We start from the raw sequence: 20762 nt of genomic DNA, 5'->3' as shown, positions 1-20762 counted from the left end.
CTGAATTTCTATCGAGGCATAGTCTCTCTAGAGGGGCTCTGCCCGGCACAGAACAGGATGCTGGTCTGAATGAACAAGTTGTGAGGATGGATGGATAGATGGATGAATGGATGAGTAAAAGAGCAGACAGACTCATGTGACCAACTGTGTTCAAACTCGGTCTCCTGTGCCCCATAATACTGTGTTACCCTGCTGAGCTAAAGCTTTGGTATGAGCTAACACAAGTCTTCAGGTCTTAGACAAGGTTTCTCATGAGCTTGGTTCATAGAACCACCTCCATTACACTCAATAGAAATAAGCCCTGTTTTGTCATAGAATGTCATTATATTTATATCATCAATAGATGATAGCCTTGACCTTGGCCATATGTTTCTCCATAGGTCCGGCGCTGTCAGACTATGGCTATGCTCACATTCATAGGGATGTTCCAGGCCATGTAGACGTGGGACTTGTACTCATCCATCCAGACCTCGGCGGCCCGCAGGGCGTTCCTCTTGGCGTAGTAGTCAATGTCATTGTTGTACGGCTTCTTTGTCCGCTCGATGTGTGCCACTCTGGCGCAGGGCAGCACCTCCATGCTCCCACCACACTGCCACACCTAGAGAGGAGACCGCAGAGAGAGGACAGAGTCAAGCCTAGTCTAGAGGATTGTTTAGTAGTTCAGACAGAGAAAACATCTGTATCTGCAAGATTTCCTGCTAGCTGTGATAGCTGCCTCCTTGTTTATCTTTTTACGGAGGAGGGTGTTTGCTTGATGCAGCAATTAGGTTCCACAGGCCATTATTTTCTGCTGAAGTGGGTGAAAACAGGCCTGATAAATGTGTCTGTATGGGAATGGCCCATAAATATGAGTGTCCCTAGAGAGTTTCCTGTGACAAACAGTAACCCTGGCACTGGATTGTGGTTGAATAGTGTCTGTCTGTGAAAAAGTGGTAATACATAAAAATAGGTGGTAAAAGCATGTAACCCTGGAGAAAAACGTCCATCACTGCAAAAAGTATTGACTGACTACGGGCCTGAAAAATGCAGTGATACTCAACTGTGACTGACTCAATACTCAAGGAAGGAAAATGGTGGCTGCATCATCAGCAACGACTACCAGAATGAATTCTTCCAGGTTATTGGAAAACAATTCCAACCTAAGGTGTCACACCCTGATCTGTTTCACCCGTCTTTGTGATTGTCTCCACCCCACTCCAGGTGTCACCAATCTTCCCCATTATCCCCTGTGTATTTATACCCGTGTTCTCTGTTCTTCTGTTGACAAACAAGACAAACTGGCAAGTCAACCAGTGTTTTTGCCCCACCTCCTGCTTTTCCCAGTCTCTCTTTTTCTCACCCTCCCTTGCCTGTCCTGAAAATGAGCCCGACTGCTTGCCTGACACTGAGCCTGCCTGCCGACCTGTACCTTTGCCCCACCTCTGGATTACTGACCTCTGCCTACCCTGAGCCTGCCTGCTGTCCGGTACCGTTGCCCCACCTCTGGTTTACAGACCCCTCCCTGCCTTGACCTGTCTTTTTCCTGCTCCTGTTGGATTATTAAATCCTTTTTAATTCGATGTTGTCTGCATCTGGGTCTTACCTTCATACCTGTTATAAGGATAACACTTGCCCAGACACACAATTATAGCATACAAAGGAAAATCAAAAGTAGAGAGGGAGAGAGAACTTAAACGAGAACATTTCCAACACCAGAGCAGGAAAGATAGAGAGGACAGCATATGGTAATGTAGTCCTCCTGTCTTTTGAACTGCAGCGCCACCAGCACTCCGAGAGTCTCTTAATGACAATCTTCACAATGCAGAACAGATGTTCCAAACCATTAACATTCCACTGAACCCAACATTTACCTCATGCTCAGCACAAGAGGACACAGATAACTGCCTGCATGCCGCAGAAAAATACCCTGAAGAAACCAGGACATCCACCAGTCAAATTTATAGTACCGAAATACTAATACGTTTTTTAAATTACATACTGATGAGTCACCCCCCTAAAGTAAAAAAAACAACATTTAGACTAGCAGTGACATCACCATTGTTTTGGAGGGGGTAGTAAGGAATACTTGACATGATTGTGACTTACTGTAGGTGTACCACAAACTTTTCATATTTTGTGTTAGCATGGATTCCACTGTGCTCCTACTTTACGTCAAACCTAAAAGGGTTTCATTCCAAACTGCATGCAATGACGTGTGTTGGTCGACTGAGTGAGTGTGGGCATGAGGCAGAGCAGAGGGAATTGAGTCAGTAGGAGAAATGTCATTGCTCAGATTCCATTGATTGATGGATCCCCAGTAAGGATACATTGCGGCAAAAGTTTGTTCTCCACCCTTTTTGCTGGACAGGGCAGCATAAATTAAACCCATTGCATTTACTTGGGCTTTCCACTGACACTAAAAACATTGGAAAACATCCCTTTGTTAAGTGTATGACCCCAAAAAGACTGCTGCTATGCAGAGCATATACTCCATCTTTTCCCTCGCAGTTTGTGGCAGTTTATGTTGGAACTTCTTGTACTTCACCGCACATCTTGTACTTCACCGCACATAACACAGAGATAGTTGAGAGATTGTATTACAAGCACTATACAAATAGAGTATGTTGCGCTGAGTGCTAACAAAAGGAGAAGTCAAATCAAGTATTCAAATAAACCAAATGCATTCTTGCTGGTCTGTGAAATTCATTGAGGAAAGATGTTGGAGCCGCTAAGCCCCCATGCCATATGGTACTGTGTGCCATGTTCATGGAAATTAAATACAGCAAATATTAATCAAGTCACTGTTACCATAATTTGCATGTACTGTACAGTAGCACTCAAGTGTGGGTGAGTGTTTCATTGAGTGTTAATAAAGGCATAGCATTAATACATTTGTTTTCTGATCCATTCCCTAGCTGTGAAGGCCTTTGCCCTCCATCTCACACCCTCAATGGTCGCATTTGACTCAATCAACCCTCTCTTAGATTAAACAGCAGTGAAGTGAGGAGTGACCCTGGACTAATAAATCAATCAGCGCTATTACCATTACATGACCAATATGCTCCTTCATGGCTACGGCAAAGAAACTACTTGCATTCATTGTGTGTCTGTGGATGACATTGCATTCACTAATAGATGACTTATTATTTTACTGATCAATGGTTAGGTTTCAAATAACAAAGACCTAATAAAAAAAACAGACTCATCTTCCAGCCTGCCTCTACTAAAGCACAAGCACTTAACTGATGAACACGCAGTGGTAATACACTATTATCAACATATTCGAATAATGATTGACATTTTAATTAAAAACGTTATTTTGATGAATTTATTTATACTAGTTCATCCTTCCACAATATATTGTCCCGACACAAATCTAGGGTTGCTACCCAAGCCGACTGGTTGTTCGTTCTATCAGTTCGGTTGCCAGAGATGCTACCCAGTAGTTCATTCTTTTTGCTCTGTATCTATGGACGTGACCCAGTCGTTTGTTTTAAATGTTTCATTGCCAAACTGGCTGGCAACGTTCGTATCTCTTGCTTGCTAGCTAGCCAACTATAGCTAACTTACAGTCACGTCAAAAAGTGCAGCCAAAATAACAGCAAAGTAGCTGCATTTGCATTTGTTTAAGCTGTTTTCTAGTGACATTTATTTGGATACATCCATAACGATGAGCTAATGAGTTGCAATTTTGCCTGGCATAGAAAATGTGCTCACTCGTCGGGAGCTAGCCAACAACGCAGCTAACACAATCACTTCCATTCTCAGTCAATGTGCAGACCAGAGTAATAGCTGGATCGTAAACAGGGATTTGCCAGATAAACGCTGTCACTTTAGTCTGTGCATAAATCATAACCCTCTGTGGTGTTTATCAGCTTCAACAAGAAACTCCTAGCTTGGCCTCTGTTACAGTCAGGACATTTTCAATGTGTTCTTTTTAAAACTGTGTAGGGTAGCATTTGGTGATTGCAGAGATGGATCTGCACAGGTAATGCTTGTTTACTTATGGGAGAATCAAGTGTGTCAGAGTGGGTGTATCAAATCATATCCAGTTCTATTTGTCACATGTACCTATTATAAATGGTGTAGACTTTACTGTGAAATGTTTGCTTACAAGCCCTTCCCAACGATGCAGAGTTTAAAAATAAAATAGTAACACAAGAGGAATACAATTAAATACACAAGCATGTGCCTATGCAGGGAGGACAAGTACCAGATCAATGTGCAGAGGTACGAGATATGAGGTAGATATGTCCTGTACATGAAGGCAGGGTAAAGTGACTAGGCATCAGGATAGATAATAATAAGAGTAAAATAAGGAACAGAGTAGCAGCAGCAAAGGATCCGTGTAAAAGTGTGTGTCTGTGAGTGTGCATTTGTGTTTGTGTCGTGTCGGTATGCGTCCCTTTGGGACGTATGGTTTTAACAGTGTGCGTTTATCTAAGATTGTCCTTTCTGTCCTTTCTGTCTATTTTGGTAATCAGCCCGAATGACATTGAAAAAGCCTAATCAGACCAGACAAATCCTCTATGACAGGGTAGGTTTGGGAAATAAATAGCTAACAGACATCACAGAACATGGGAGTCTGAGGAGAGTCAGGTCAGTTCCTTTTTTAAAACACACAAAATCATCCGTGATAATGTGACCTTTGCAGCATAAGAGAGAGAGTTTTAGCCAATCCGAGAGAGAACAGGTGGCGTGCAGCAGGCCAGGACCAGGCAGAGGAAGGAGCAGACTGCAGGCTTCTCATGTACGTCACGTCACGTCTGTTCCGGGATGTCTTATGACGCTGCTGCCACTCTCTAGTAACTTTGGAGGTCTCAGCCAGGGCATTAGCTAAACAAATCAGACCAAATGCCTTTTTGTCCCTGGACACAAAAGGCATAATGATGATGTGATGATTGCACCAGGGCTGCGTGGAAAACACATTTATGCCATGCTGAGAGAGCCTCGCCAGCACAGCTTGCGCCTGATCTCCTCAAATAGACAATAATAGATCTGTATGTGAATCATCTGGCCTGTCAAGTCACGTTAAAAAGTGTTTTCTATAAGCAGTAATCAAACTTCTCACTACCACAGTAAACCAACAATTATCTCAAATATATTAAGTTAAATTGGAGTCTTGCCCTGATATATGGTTGTTGATTCATATGGCATCATAGGAGTCAACAGTCATGCATCAGGGCAAGTTGGTGACCAACACAGACGTATCATACACACATTACCTTTACACCTCTAAATAGATTAGGAAACAAACATCTTTAAGTATTCAATTCAATTCAAGGGCTTTATTGGCATGGGAAACATGTGTTAACATTGCCAAAGCAAGTGAGGTAGACAACATACAAAGTGAATATATAAAGTGAAATACTATGGTTTCATAGTAATATATAGTGAAGTCTGATTTGCATAAATTCGTATTTAAACACAGGATAGAGATCGCATCACTTAACATAGGAGACTGTTTACTTTGATGTAGAGGTTATTTAATTGCTAATATAATTGCCGCTGTGTGGCGTTAGTTAATTGGCACAGGACCATTTGGGTGAGCTAAGCCCTAGAGGGATATAGGAAACATCAACTGTAAAAACCATAAAAACTATTAACAGCAGTAAACAGAATTGGAAACAGCACCATTACACAGTATCACTACTAACCCAACATATTGGATAATCTAAGGTCTATATAAGGTTCTGTTATTCAGAGGATCTCTTACATTAGTGTTCTTCAAACTTTCTTTTCCCATGTACTTTCTTTCATGAACACTGCTACGCAGAGTCTGCATTTAATCCCTCTAATCTACCAGAAGTCATGAAGTAAGGAGACAAGGAGAGGAGACAAGGTTGGAACACCCAGCAATGAGACTTAGTCGGGGATCATCATCATCAGAAGGTTTCCTGAAGTCCTGCTCACTTCATTTTCTGCCTCATCTTGCTTGGTCGCTGTCTGATTTGACAGACAGCTTGGAAAATTGTTCAGTAACGCAAATAATATAATTCTAATTAAACTCTTTATGACAAAACATAAGGCCTTATTTTGAGGCATAGCTTTACCTGTAACATCTGCTTCCAACTCACACCCTCAAACATGTAGATCCCCTGAACGCAACTCACTTTCCAGCCCACTTTCTAGCCCACTTTCCAGCTCACACTCTCAAACACCTCGATTCCCTGAACGCAGCTCACTCTCCAGATCTCAATCACCTGAATTCTAGTCACCTGTTCACACACCTGCATGTCATTATCACACATTATTTAGTTCAGTTCTTTGCACTCCATCACACTCCTGTGTATGATAGTTTTTGCCTGCCTCACGAATGATGCCTTTTGCCTATTCCCTGCCTGTAATTTAGCCTATTGGACTTCCTGTTATCTACCTATTACCTGATCTCCCGGACTATGTTACTAGCCTTTCCCCTGCTTGTACTTTAGCCTATTGGACTTCCTGTTATCTACCTATTGCCTGATCTCCCGGACTATGTTACTAGCCTTTTCCCTGCCTGTACTTTAGCCTATTTGACTTCCTGTTATCTACCTATTGCCTGTCTCACCTCATGTTCATTACATTACCCTCATTCAGTGGCCTGAAACTCATGGTTTAAAGGCCACAACAGGCCTGTAAGTTGGGTTGCAAAATTCAGGTAACTTTATCCAAAATTCCCCGATTTCCAGGAATCTTCCAACTGGGATTTCTGGAAAATGTTCCGGAATTTTGTAACCCTACTTGCAAGTCACAGGTAGGGTCTGGGCCCTGATCTCTCTTTTGACGAACATATCAAGACTGTTTCAAGGACTGCTTTTTTTAATCTACGTAAAATTTAAAAAATCAGAAACTTTCTGTCCAAAAATGATGCAGAAAAATTAATCTATGCTTTTGTTACTTCTAGGTTAGACTACTGCAATGCTTTACTTTCCGGCTACCCGGATAAAGCATTAAATAAACTTCAGTTAGTGGTATATACGGCTGCTAGAATCCTGACTAGACCCAAAAAATGTGATCATATTACTCCAGTGCTAGCCTCCCTACACTGGCTTCCTGTCAAGGTAAGGGCTGATTTCAAGGTTTTACTGCTAACCTACAAAGCATTACATGGGCTTGCTCCTACCTATCTCTCTGATTTGGTCCTGCCATACATACCTACACGTACGCTATGGTCACAAGACACAGGACTCCTAATTGTCCCTAGAATCTAAGCAAACAGCTGGAGGCAGAGCTTTCTCCTATTTATAGAGCTCCATTTTTATGGAATGGTCTGCCTACCCAGGTGAGAGACGCAAACTCGGTCTCAACCTTTAAGTCTTTACTGAAGACTCATCTCTTCAGTGGGTCATATGATTTGAGTGTAGTCTGGCCCAGGAGTGTGAAGGTGAACGGAACGGCTCTGGAGCAACGAACCGCCCTTGCTGTCTCTGCCTGGCCGGTTTCCCTTCTTTCCACTGGGATTCTCTGCCTCTAACCCTATTACAGGGGCTGAGTCACTGGCTTACTGGTGCTCTTTTCATGCCGTCACTAGGAGGGGTGCGTCACTTTAGTGGGTTGAGTCACTGATGTGATCTTCCTGTTTGGGTCGGCGCCCCCCCTTGGGTTGTGCCGTGGCGGAGATCTTTGTGGGCTATACTCGGCCTTGTCTCAGGATGGTAAGTTGGTGGTTGAAGATATCCCTCTGGTGGTGTGGGGGCTGTGCTTTGGCAAAGTGGGTGGGGTTATATCCTTCCTGTTTGGCCCTGTCCGGGGGTATCATCGGATGGGACCACAGTGTCTCCTGACCCCTACTGTCTCAGCCTCCAGTATTTATGCTGCAGTAGTTTTGTGTCGGGGGGCTAGGGTCAGTTTGTTATATCTGGAGTACTTCTCCTGTCTTATCTGGTGTCCTGTGTGAATTTAAGTATTCTCTCTCTAGTTCTCTCTTTCTCTCTTTCTTCCTCTCTCTCGGAGGACCTGAGCCCAAGGACCATGCCTCAGGACTACCTGGCATGATGACTCCTTGCTGTCCTCAGTTCACCTGGCCATCCTGCTGCTCCAGTTTCAACTGTTCTGCCTGTGGCTATGGAATCCTGACCTGTTCACCGGACGTGCTACCTGTCCCTGCTGTTTTCACCTCTCTAGAGACAGCAGGAGTGGTAGAGATACTTTTAATGATCGGCTATGAAAAGCCAACTGACATTTACTCCTGAGGTGCTGAGGTGCTGACTTGCTGCACCCTCGACAACTACTGTGATTATTATTATTTGACCATGCTGGTCAATTATGAGCATTATAATCTCCACCCGGCACAGCGAGAAGAGGACTGGCCACCCCTCATAGCCTGGTTCCATTCTAGGTTTTGGCCTTTCTAGGGAGTTTTTCCTAGCCACCGTGCCTCTACACCTGCATTGCTTGCTGTTTGGGGTTTTAGGCTGAGTTTCTGTACAGCTATATAAATACATTTGATTTTGCTTGCAAAGTTATGTTGAATTTATTTTGTTGATGTGACATTTAATTGAGTCAGTACCACGACCATAAGTAACAATGACTTTTTGAGTTTTGAGACAAACAGTTTTGAGTTTTGAGTTCAACTTACAAGAAGTATTTGTGTAAAAAATGCAATGGGTTTTGTCATGTAACTTCTGTGCCGAGTTGGTCCTTTTCAGTGACTATAGGAGCTTCCTGGAGGGTCACGGAGTTAAGCGCCAATATTTATTGGTCATATTGTAAGCATGGTTGACTAAGCTAAGGACAATGGATCCTGGCATGACCCCAGCGGACCTCATGACCCCAGCGGACCCTCATGTTGTGAATGTCTGTTATTCAGAAAACTGTGGGGACTGGAGGGCATTTGCTAAATGAAGAACATACATTTTTCATAACTATTTCACAGACAGTCAACTCTAAATGTATTGTAAAATGCCCTTGTTCTGCAAATTGCACACCTTTTGAGATTGGTAATCATATATACATGTACAGTGCCTTCGAAAAGTATTCAGATCCCTTGACTTTTTCCACATTTTGTTACGTTACAGGCTTATTCTAAAATGGATTAACTATTTTATTTTAATAGTCAGCAATCTACACACAATACCCCATAATGACAAAGTGAAAACAGGTATTTTGTTTTTTAAAATGTAATACAAATTTAAAAATACCTTAATTACATAAGTATCCGACCCCTTGACAGATGCATCCTGTTTTCATTGATCATCCTTGAGATGTTTTTACAACTGGATTGGAGTCCACCCGATGGTCACTCTGACAGAGCTCTAGTGTTCCTCTGTGGAGAATCCTACAGAAGGACAACCATCTATGCAGCGCTCAACCAATCAAGCCTTTATGGTAGAGTGGCCAGATGGAAGCCACTCCTCAGTAAAGGGCACATGACCTTTACATGACCTTTACTAAGTTTTAGATGCACTATTGTTAAGTGACTGTCCCACTGGATGTCATAAGGTGAATGCACCAATTTGTAAGTCGCTCTGGATAAGAGCGTCTGCTAAATGACTTAAATGTAAATGTAATGCTTGAAGTTTGCCAAAAGGCACCTAAAGACACTCAGACCATTAGAAACAAGATTCTCTGCTCTGATGAAACCAAGATTGAACTCTTTGGCCTGAATGCCAAGCGTCATGACTGGAGGAAATCTGGCACCATCCCTACGGTGAAGCATGGTGGTGGCAGCATCATGCTGTTGGGATGTTTTTCAGCTGCAGGGACTGGGTTACTAGTCAGGATCGAGTGAAAGACGAAAGGAGCAAATTACAGAGAGATCCTTGATGAAAACCTGCTACAGAGCGCTCAGGACCTCGGACTGGGGCGAATGTTCACCTTCCAATAGGACAATGACCCTAAACACACAGCCAAGACCATTTAGGAGTGGCTTCGTGACAAGTCTTTGAATGTCCTTGACTGGACCAGCCAGAGCCCAGACTTGAACCCGATCGAACATCTCCGGAGAGACTTGAAAATAGCTGTGCAGCAACGCTCCCCATCCAACCTGACAGAGCGTGAGAGGATCTACAGAGAAGAATTGGAGAAACTCCTCAAATACAGGCCATACCCAATAAGACTCTATGCTGTAATCGCTGCCAAAGGTGCTTCAACAAAGTACTGAGTAAAGGGTCTAAATACTTATGTATATGTGATATTTAAAAAAAAAAATGGGGTATTGTGTGTGGATTGATTAGGGGGAAAAAAACACTTTGATCAATTTTAGAATAAGGCTGTAACGTAACAAAATGTGGAATAAGAAGGGGTCTGAATACTTTCCGAAGGCACTGTATGTGTACATACAGGGAGGTTTGCCATCAGCCATACGGTTATGAAAATCTACACGTTAGGTTAGCTAATGAATGGTCTTCTCCCATTGACAATCACACAAATCACATAATTGAAATTGAGTTCTAGCACTTGATACATTCAAAAAATATATTCACCTCTCCCCACTCTTACATACTGTAAATGTATCCAATTAGCATAATCAAAGTTCTGGTAAATAGTCAAGCTTCTCAAAGACAGCGGCTCTCTTAACCCGTTTTTGTATTGAGATATACAGTCCCAGCTACAATGCCTACAATCTTTTGAATATTCTTGTGACCTGTCAAATAAATTAGCTTTGACTCAGTTTTCCTTCTATATACTAATAATAATATAATAGTATATACCATTTAGCAGATGCTTTTATCCAAAGCGACTTATGCAAGCATACATTTTTACGTATGGGTGGTCCTGGGAATTAAACGCAATAACCCTGGCATTACAAACTCCATGCTCTATCACATGACACAAGGGGACCAGCCACCAGTGTCTCCTGACCCATAGTTGGGAGGGAGACACACTGACTGCCCTAAAGGTCCTCATTTCCATTTCTGCCACTGAGCTGCAATTCTGGGATCAATTTTGTGTCAAGTCAGAGCGAAGCAACCAATGGATGAGAGAGGATTAAAGGGATTGGGATATCTTATCCCTTTTAAACAAAGCCAGGTGAATTCCTTTAACAGTTTTACCGCCAGAGCTCCTACAGAGATTAACACTACAACACAGAATGGAAATATTCACAATAAAAAATAAGACATACTTGCATTTGTGGGCTTGTTTTACCACTTGAGCTGTGTGTGTGTGTGTGTGTGTGTGTGTGTGTGTGTGTGTGTGTGTGTGTGTGTGTGTGTGTGTGTGTGTGTGTGTGTGTGTGTGTGTGTGTGTGTGTGTGTGTGTGTGTGTGTGTGTGTGTGTGTGTGTGTGTGTGTGTGTGTGTGTGTGCTTAGTTGTGTCTTAGGACTTTGTGTCTCTGATCTTAATTGAAATGTTTCTCACTGGCTTCTAGAGTCTCTCTCTACCCAGGAGAGCTCTCTTCCTTTTAATGTAATATCTGATTTGCCCATTTCAAAGACATCCTGACCACAAAGTGATATATTCTCCCATGAAGCTGTTTGGCTTTATAAAATGAAATACATACTCCTCACATCTGTTTCTTGTATGTTTTTGTGATGTACAGTGTGACTTTAAAGATGAATTCAATTTGAGAACCCCCACTGTGTAGTGTGGACATCTATAGCATTCAAACCACTGATGTAATCACTCCTCCATGAAAATCCCAAATACATCAATTGATTCAGTATGTGGATATGAAGAACAAAAAAGGCATGATAGCATAACATCTTTCCCTCAAAGCATTAGCTTGAATAGTAGAATACTTAACATTTCCTCTATAACAGGCCATACTAATAAATAATGAGTGGTAAACCTTGGTTTGAGCACAATTCATTGGGCCTACACCCCTCAACTGATGCTTTTGTCAGCATCCATTTTACATGCGTGCAACACCATAGTTAACACATTCAGAACTAGTCAGACCATTGTCTCTAAGCTGTTAAGAATGACTAGAAGACCAGGCAGCAGCATCATAATGTGTTGTAATGCAGAGTCTATCCCACCCCTCCCAATGGGGTGTCCAATGAGATGAGTGATGTTTCAAGCAGAATGAACCGAAGGTCTCTCTCTCTCTCATACCCAAGATGTATAGTTCAAATCATGATGTCTCAGTGATGTGATGCAGCGCTTTCAACTCTACTGTCAAACCGCGCAAAGCAATTGAATCCCCTTTCTCATCGGCAGTCCCCTTAATTGTAGTGAGTTTGTCTGACATACCAGTGCTTTCCTCACTACTTAAGTGTTTTTTTTTGTTACAGTAGATTAGCTGTCAAAATCATTTCCATCTTGTCAAACACATCTAACACCATCAAACACCCTCCAATTAAACTAACAAATTAAAAACATGTTTTCTAAAATGAGAAGGATGATCCAATTTCAAGTATGTGGATTTTAAAGTTTATTTAAGTAAGTATGGTGACTTCAGACAGAGTTGGATGGTTAATTAGCTCACTTTTTCTTTTTGCATAACAGGCTCTGAAAACAGAGGGTTATGAAATGAACAATACGTCTTAAAGTATCTTAATTGCCTCGTCAATGTGTGTTTAAAGATAGGTGCAAGAGCAGTCACACTTGAAAGAGACCTATAATGAAGTTTATGACTCATGTAGATAATAAGTGCGCTGACAAGTTCTGCCTAATTGCTACTCCCTGTGGCCCTGAATAGGAAAACTCTCTGTCTGGCTGTCGAGCGCTACAATATGTATTGAAACCCACATAACCTTGTCAAACTCCAAAAGGCATTCTGGGATTTCAAATACTTGAAAATAAGCTGGATGGGCTGTTGTTAGGGAATCATTTTGCTTTTCAAAACGTGACCTGTTTAAGCATTTGGTGGCAGATTTCTGGGTCAGCAATATACCTTACAAAACAATATAAACCCAGTCCAATTTCTGTGCGCACAGACACAAAATGTTTTTTTAAAATTAAATACACTAATATGAGATGTATATGTAAAACATTTACATATGACATTTTAGTAGTTTAATCACTTATCTGATGCTCTTATCTAGAGCAACTTACAGTAAATGTATTACCGTAATCTTAAGACAGCTAGGTAAGACAACCACATATCACAGTCAAATATACAGGATACAAACATTCCTTTCTAGCTAAAGAATGGATTGGCCTGTATATCGTTTAGCAAAAAAAACATGTTTTCATACACATCTAAAATATACAAATTCAAGATCTGAGAACAGAAATATTTTAAATATAAATGAAGGTACCCATAAGCAATCATTTCTGATGAGAAAACACAAAACATTTGTGGATATAACATTATAAAAATAAACTCTTGATTTATTTACACTTATTTACTTCAATATGAACTTATACAACTAGGATAGCCACACTGTAAACTCAAACCATTGAATGAATGGAGCATTAAAATAGTTCCTATGTGGTATTTAAAAAAAGGTCTATATCCTATTCTCCTCTGTTTCCTCCCTCCTCTGTGTCCTCCCTTCTATGACTAGTGGTGAGGTAGTGAGATAGAACCTACTGTAATGAAGCCTAGAGTAAATACCTCTCAGTCCATTAAGCCCCAGTAGATTGATTCAGGCCCTCTAAATAATGTATGTCTTGAAAAAGACAAATAATTGATCAATATGAAATGGTCGACCCATTGTTACCTTTACACTGTTCCTATTGATGAAAAACAGATCTTTCCTCCCACGTCTTCTCAGTTAAAGGACTGTATTCTCTGAGAATTAATCATTCATGTGACGGGGAGATGAGCCAGTGGAGGAACGGAAAGGAGAGGAAGAAATCCACATGAGAGATACAGTATATTTGTAGTCGATATACGACACAGGCCAGGTCTCCTGTTGTACTGATCTCTCACACAAATGTAGATATTTCTCATCATCTATCTCCATCTTCTCCCATGACTCTTCATGTCTGCCTTCAGACTGTGACGAGTAGCCTAATGGGCAAATTCCCTCATGTAATGGCTCAAATCAGTCCCCTTTAAAAAAAATGGTCTATTTGTTTCAGTGGGCCCACATATGGTCAGCCGCTTTGTCATTTTCTGCCTGGTGGACGTGGGCATGAGGGTGATTTTAGCTAGCCGCGGATGGAACTGGAATGGCTGGTGACCACAGATGGCTGAGGCTTAATGTGGGCTCATAAAGATAGGGCTGACCTTTTCAACGTGACTCTCTCTTTGCTATAGAAGATGCTATAGATGTGAGGATATGGAGGAAAGCAAAGTAAAGCAAACACCACTAGAGAGAGATCCCCTCTCCTCTTCGGATATAATGATTTTGAACATACTTCCCAGTATCTACTGCATGGTGGTGGCTCTGTCAACATCATAGAGATATAACAAGTTAATTCTGTGGTCAGCATGAACTGTAGTTACACACTAAAAAGTGATTGCTCATCAAGGTTTCTTTGGGAAGGGTTCTACATTTGAAAATGTGGGGTCGTGGTTTGCTCACAGCTCTTTTTGTGCAACCGTGAGTGAGAGTGTCTTTCCAGTTGATCTAATGTTTTGTGTTATGACATTACATATTATATATGGCTATGGCTAATGATTGTGTTTTGTGAAAGACTGGCCTTGCGATAATTGTTCACTGATGCAATAATCAACCATATCAAATAGCTGACCGGAATGAAAAACCCTGTATGGTTCTTCAAAAGGATCTACAAAGAACATTTCAGATGTGAAGGTTCTATAAAGAACCATAAAAAGGGTTCTCTATAGCCCCCCCAAAAGGTTGCAACCAGAGCAGAACCCTGTTTTGGTGCTATATAGAATACGTTTGAATGGTTATTTATAAGACCTTAGGAAAGAGTTCTTTATAGATGGGTTAGCTGACAAGGTCACAAAAACGATGTGCACGCTTCAATGGGGCGTCTGTGAGTTGTTGTGATTCTGGATCGCCAGATACTGTAGCTACCAACGACGACAATAAACTGCCATGTAGGGAATTGTAAGTGACTCGTTTCAGCAAGTTTCAGCTGGTTCTTGATACCATGTCTTGTTTTGAGGTGTTTTGACTGAGTTCATGTCCATTTCAATGTGGCAAAAGAAATTGCTAGCTAGGTAACCAACATCTGTAATTATGTATTTGACAGACAACAAGTACTCATTGTGCAAATGTATTTATGTTTTCAATAAACATTGGAGACGAAATATAGTTTAGATGTGCTCAACAATCTAAGCCCACCCCATCTGTTTTGTCCCATAGTTGCGCAAGCATACGTTTTCTTGCTAAACAACCAACCCATCTATAGCACCATACAGGTCCAATTTAGAACCTTGTGAGCATGCTTCTTTATTTGGGAGAGAGTTGGTCTCCCAGGCATAAAAGGAGCATTTAATTGCAAGAGGAACAAACAATTGTTGTTTGAGGCACAGTGGCCACAAACTAGCCACAGCATCTAAACACACCACTTCAAAGCTGTGAGTGTTTTACTTGAAAGCTTTGGCATTACCCAGGTTCAGGAATGTACTGATCTGTGTCTGTTGTTTTTTAATTACAGAAAAGACACAACCTCACTCCAATATATTCACCTGTAGAAAATAAGGCAGTCTTAGTTAAGGGCAGCGGTGTCAATTGGGTATCCCAGGGTATGGCAGTACCCATACCCTAGCTCAACACCAACAATTTTAAATAGGCTAAAATCATTCCAATCCCATTAAACGGTAAATACAGTTTAGTGGGATTAAAGGGCTAACTTTAGGATGATGCAGACACCTGGGAGAGGCAATGGTGTAAAGTACTTAACCTCTTGAAGCTAGGGGGCACTATTTTTATGTTTGGAAAAATAACTTTCCCAAAGTAAACGGCCTATTTCTCAGGACCAGATGCTAGAATATGCATATAATTGACAGATTAGGATAGAAAACACTCTAAAGTTTCCAAAACTGTCAAAATATTGTCCGTGAGTATAACAGAACTGATATTGCAGTGAAACCCTGAAGAAAATCCAATCAGGAAGTGCCTCTTATTTCGAAATCCTTCTGTTCCTTTGCATGCCTATCCTCCATTTAAAGGGATATCAACCAGAATCCTTTTTCTCTGGCTTCCCTAAGGTGTCATCAGTCTTTAGACATAGTTTCAGGCTTTTATTTTGAAAAATGAGAGTGAAAAATAATCTTTATGGAACAAAATAAACATTTGTTGTGTAACTGGGAGTCTCGTGAGTGAAAACATCCAAAGATCATCAAAGGTAAACGGTTCATTTGATTGCTTTTCTGATTTTTGTGACCAAGCTTCCTGATGCTAGGTGTACATAATGCTATGCTTGGCTATCGATAAACTTACACACACTTGGATTGCTTTCGCTGTAAAGTATAATTTCAACATCTGAGACGACAGGTGGATTAACAAAAGGCTAAGCTGTGTTTTGCAATATTGCACTTGTGATTTCATGAATATGAATATTTTTTGGTGATATTATTTGACTGTTGCGCTATGCTATTCAGCGGTTGCTGATGAAAATGATCCCGCGACAGGGATGGGTAACATCAAGAAGTTAACTTTAAATAAGTACCTCTAGTTTTCTGGGGTACTGTACTTTACTAGTGATATTTTTTGACAACTTTTACTTTTTTTCCACCACATTCCTAAAGTAAATAATGTACTTTTTACTACAAAAGTACTCGTTACATTTCGAATGCTTAGCAGGACAGAAAATGTTTCCAATTCATACGCTTATCAAGGAAACATCCCTGGTCATCCTTACTGACTCTGATCTGGCAGACTCACTGAACATAGATGCTTAATTTGTAAATTATGTCTGAGTGTTGGAGTGTGTCCCTGGCTATCTGTAAAATAATCAAACTATAAAATTGTGCCGTCTGGTTAGCTTAATCTAAGGAATGTGAAATGATTTACTTTTGATACCCTCACTAGGGTACGTGGAATGCTAGTGTCCCACCTGGCGAACATCCAGTGAAATTGCCAAATTCAAAAACAAAAATACTCAAATACTCAATACTCAAATCAATTCTGTTATACTCACAGACATTAGTTTAACAGTTTACGAAACTTTAGAGGTTTTTCTATCCAAATCTACCAATTATATGCATATCCTAGCTTCTGGGCCTGAGTAGCAGGCAGTTTACTTTGGGCACACTTTTCATCCGGAGGTGAAACTAGAACTAGTGAAGTTTTAAGTACATCAAAAAACAAGAAAATTGTGTCTGGTTTGCTTATTCCAAGGAATATGAAATTATTTACTTTTGATACTTAAGTATATTTTAGCAATTACATTTACTTTTATACTTAACTACATTCTATGTATCGTTAATTTTACTCAAGTATTGTCACGACTTCCGTCGAGGTCGGCTCCTCCCCTTGTTCGGGCGGCGTTCGGAGATCGACGTCACCGGCTTTCTAGCCATCATCGATCCATTTTTCATATATCCATTTGTCTTGTTTTCATACACACCTGGTTTTCATTTCCCCAATCAATCTATTTGTATTTAACCCTCTGTTTCCCATCATGTTTTGTGTGTAATTGTTTTCATGTCAAGTGATGTTATTGTTCCGTTTTCTGAGCGCGTTTGTTTTGTTGTGCTCCCGGTTTGGAACTATAATAAAGTGTGCTTTATTTAATCATACTCTGCTCTCCTGCACCTGACTTCGACTTCATACACATCCTGACAATAATGACAATTGGGTACTTTTTTCCACTACTGGGGAGTGGAAGGTTGGCTGTTTGTATGGCTGGCTGGCTCCGCCACTGGCCTTGACCCTGAAAAATCATCTTGCTTCCGACTTGCAGCTGTAGTGTCGCCGGCTGGGAGAATGACGGGTGAGGGGTGGGTAGGCTGTGTAGAAAAACGACAGGAGCGCGTCTGCCACGCGTCTGCCACTTAACAAAGCGACCTATTGCGGTGCCCCATGAATGAAGCAATGGGCAAAACAGATGTTGCGTGGCACTCGACCACCCTGGAGGGACGCCGGCCTCCCGAGTGCTGACTGGGTGTGTTTATAGAATGTTAAGTGCCTTATTGACTGAGGTGAATGAAGCCACAGCAACAAGGCGATAATGGCTGGAGTCAAATTTGCTTGTTTTTGCTGTTCTCCAAATTGGATTTTAGAGTTTAAAAAAGTGTAGAAATTATGTAACTTTGCCATACTCTAGGTTTAGCTGAAATGATGCCCCTGTCCTGTTCATTTGTCTACACTTAAGTACCTGAAACTATCTGGCCGAACAATAAACCCGGAAAGTGACGAGGCATGAGTGTATCTTATCTTTTGAGCAGGAGAGGACCCAACTGAGTTGAGCGATCAATCACCCTCTCCCTTTCTTCTACTTTGTGTTGATGTTTCTGGAGTTTTAATTAAGTTAATTCCACATCAAACAGAAGCGAGATTATGACCATATGCCAGGGATGAATGAGAGCCTGTGTGGATACAGTTGATGGGCTTTCAGAAAACTAATTATTACAACTTTATTTTGTTAAATAAATGTAAAATAAAAATAATATTGGGTTGGTTGAGTTCATTTGAATATCCCAGGAAAAGTGCCATGGTGCAGTCACTCACAGATGAGTTGAGATAAAAACACTTTACAAATACTTTCAAGAAGACACCATCAAGTGCATTGTCACCCTGACCCCTAGATACGTATATATACAGTTGAAGTCGGATGTTTACATACACCTTAGCCAAATACATTTAAACTCAGTTTCACAATTCCTGACATTTAATCAGAGTAAAAATTACCTGTCTTAGGTCAGTTAGGATCATCACTTTATTTTAAGAATGTGAAATGTCAGAATAATAGTAGAGTGATTTATTTCAGCTTTTAATTCTTTCATCACATTGGGTCAGAAAGTTTACATACACTCAATTCGTATTTGGTAGCATTGCCTTTAAATTGTTTCACTTGAGTCAAACGTTTCGGGTAGCCTTCCACAAACTTCCCAATATAAGTTGGGTAAATTTTTTCCCATTCCTCCTGACAGAGCTGGTGTAACTAGGCATCCTTGCTCGCACAACTTTTTCAGCTCTGCCCACAAATATTCTATGGGATTGAGGTCAGCGCTTTGCGATGGCCACTCCAATACCTTGACTTTGTTGTCCTTAAGCCATTTTTCCACAACTTTGGAAGTATGCTTGGGGTCATTGTCCATTTGGAAGACCCATTTGCGACCAAGCTTTAACTTCCTGACTGATGTCTTGAGATGTTGCTTCAATATATCCACAAAATGCTCCTTCCTCATGACGCCATCTATTTTGTGAAGTGCACCAGTCCCTCCTGCAGCAAAACACCCCCACAACATGATGCTGCCACCCCCGTGCTTCAGAGTTGGGATGGTGTTCTTCTGCTGGCTAGCCTCTCCCTTTTTCCACCAAACATAACGATGGTCATTATGACCAAACAGTTATATTTTTGTCTCATCAGACCAGAGGACATTTCTCCAAAAGGTATGATCTTTGTCCCCATATGCAGTTGCAAAGCGTAGTCTGGCTTTCTATGGTGGTTTTGGAGCAGTGGCTTCTTCCTTGCTGAGCGGCCTTTCAGGATATGTCAATATAGGACTTGTTTTACTGTGGATATAGATACTTTTGTACTTGTTTCCTACAGCATCTTCACAAGGTCCTTTGCTGCTGTTCTGGGATTGATTTGCACTTTTCGCACCAAAGTACGTTTATCTCTAGGAGACCGAATGAGTCTCCTTCCTGAGCGGTATGACGGCTGCTTGGTCCCATGGAGTTTATACTTATACTATTGTTTGTACAGATGAACGTGGTACCTTCAGGCGTTTGGAAATTGCTCCCAAGGATGAACCAGACTTGTGGAGGTATATAATTTTTATTCTGAGGTATTGGCTGATTTCTTTTGATTTTCCCATGATGTCAAGCAAAGAGGCACTGAGTTTGAAGGTCGGCCTTGAAATACATCCACAGGTAGAACTCCAATTGACTCAAATGATGTCAATTTGCCTATCAGAAGCTTCTAAAGCCATGATATAATTTTCTGGAATTTTCCAATCTGTTTAAAATCAACTTAGTGTATGTAAACTTCTGACCCACTGGAATTGTGATACAGTGAAATAATCTGCCTGTAAAAAAATTGCTGGAAAAATTACTTGTGTCATGCACAAAGTAGATGTCCTAACCGATTTACCAAAACTATAGTTTGTTAAGAACAGATTTATGGAGTGGTTGAAAAACAAGTTTTAATGACACCAACCTAAGTGTATGTAAACTTCTGACTTCAACTGTATATACAGTGTGTGTGTGTGTATGTACAGTGCCTTGCGAAAGTATTCGGCCCCTTGAACTTTGCGACCTTTTGCCACATTTCAGGCTTCAAACATAAAGATATAAAACTGTATTTTTTTGTGTAGAATCAACAACAAGTGGGACACAATCATGAAGTGGAATGACATTTATTGGATATTTCAAACCTTTTTAACAAATCAAAAACGTAAAAATTGGGCGTGCAAAATTATTCAGCCCCCTTAAGTTAATACTTTGTAGTGCCACCTTTTGCTGCGATTACAGCTGTAAGTCGCTAGGGGTATGTCTCTATCAGTTTTGCACATCGAGAGACTGACATTTTTTCCCATTCCTCCTTGCAAAACAGCTCGAGCTCAGTGAGGTTGGATGGAGAGCATTTGTGAACAGCAGTTTTCAGTTCTTTCCACAGATTCTCGATTGGATTCAGGTCTGGACTTTCACTTGGCCATTCTAACACCTGGATATGTTTATTTTTGAACCATTCCATTGTAGATTTTGCTTTATGTTTTGGATCATTGTCTTGTTGGGAGACAAATCTCCGTCCCAGTCTCAGGTCTTTTGCAGACTCCATTAGGTTCTCTTCCAGAATGGTCTTGTATTTGGCTCCATCCATCTTCCCATCAATTTTAACCATCTTCCCTGTCCCTTCTGAAGAAAAGCAGGCCCAAACCA

General features: G+C 41.0%; 1 protein-coding gene across 1 annotated transcript in view; it reads right to left on the bottom strand.

The window, feature by feature from the left end:
- Positions 1–20762, bottom strand: part of LOC124034189 (polypeptide N-acetylgalactosaminyltransferase 9) — a 108322-nt gene that overhangs the window by 33739 nt on the left and 53821 nt on the right. The window contains exon 7 of the mRNA XM_046347044.1: positions 413–598. Coding sequence (XP_046203000.1) covers positions 413–598 — 186 coding nt within the window. The remainder of the gene's footprint in view (positions 1–412; positions 599–20762) is intronic.

The sequence above is a fragment of the Oncorhynchus gorbuscha genome, linkage group LG04 (assembly GCF_021184085.1).
Source record: "Oncorhynchus gorbuscha isolate QuinsamMale2020 ecotype Even-year linkage group LG04, OgorEven_v1.0, whole genome shotgun sequence".
In the NCBI taxonomy this organism is placed as follows: Eukaryota; Metazoa; Chordata; class Actinopteri; order Salmoniformes; family Salmonidae; genus Oncorhynchus; species Oncorhynchus gorbuscha.
This window is presented reverse-complemented; position numbering and strand designations above follow the sequence as displayed.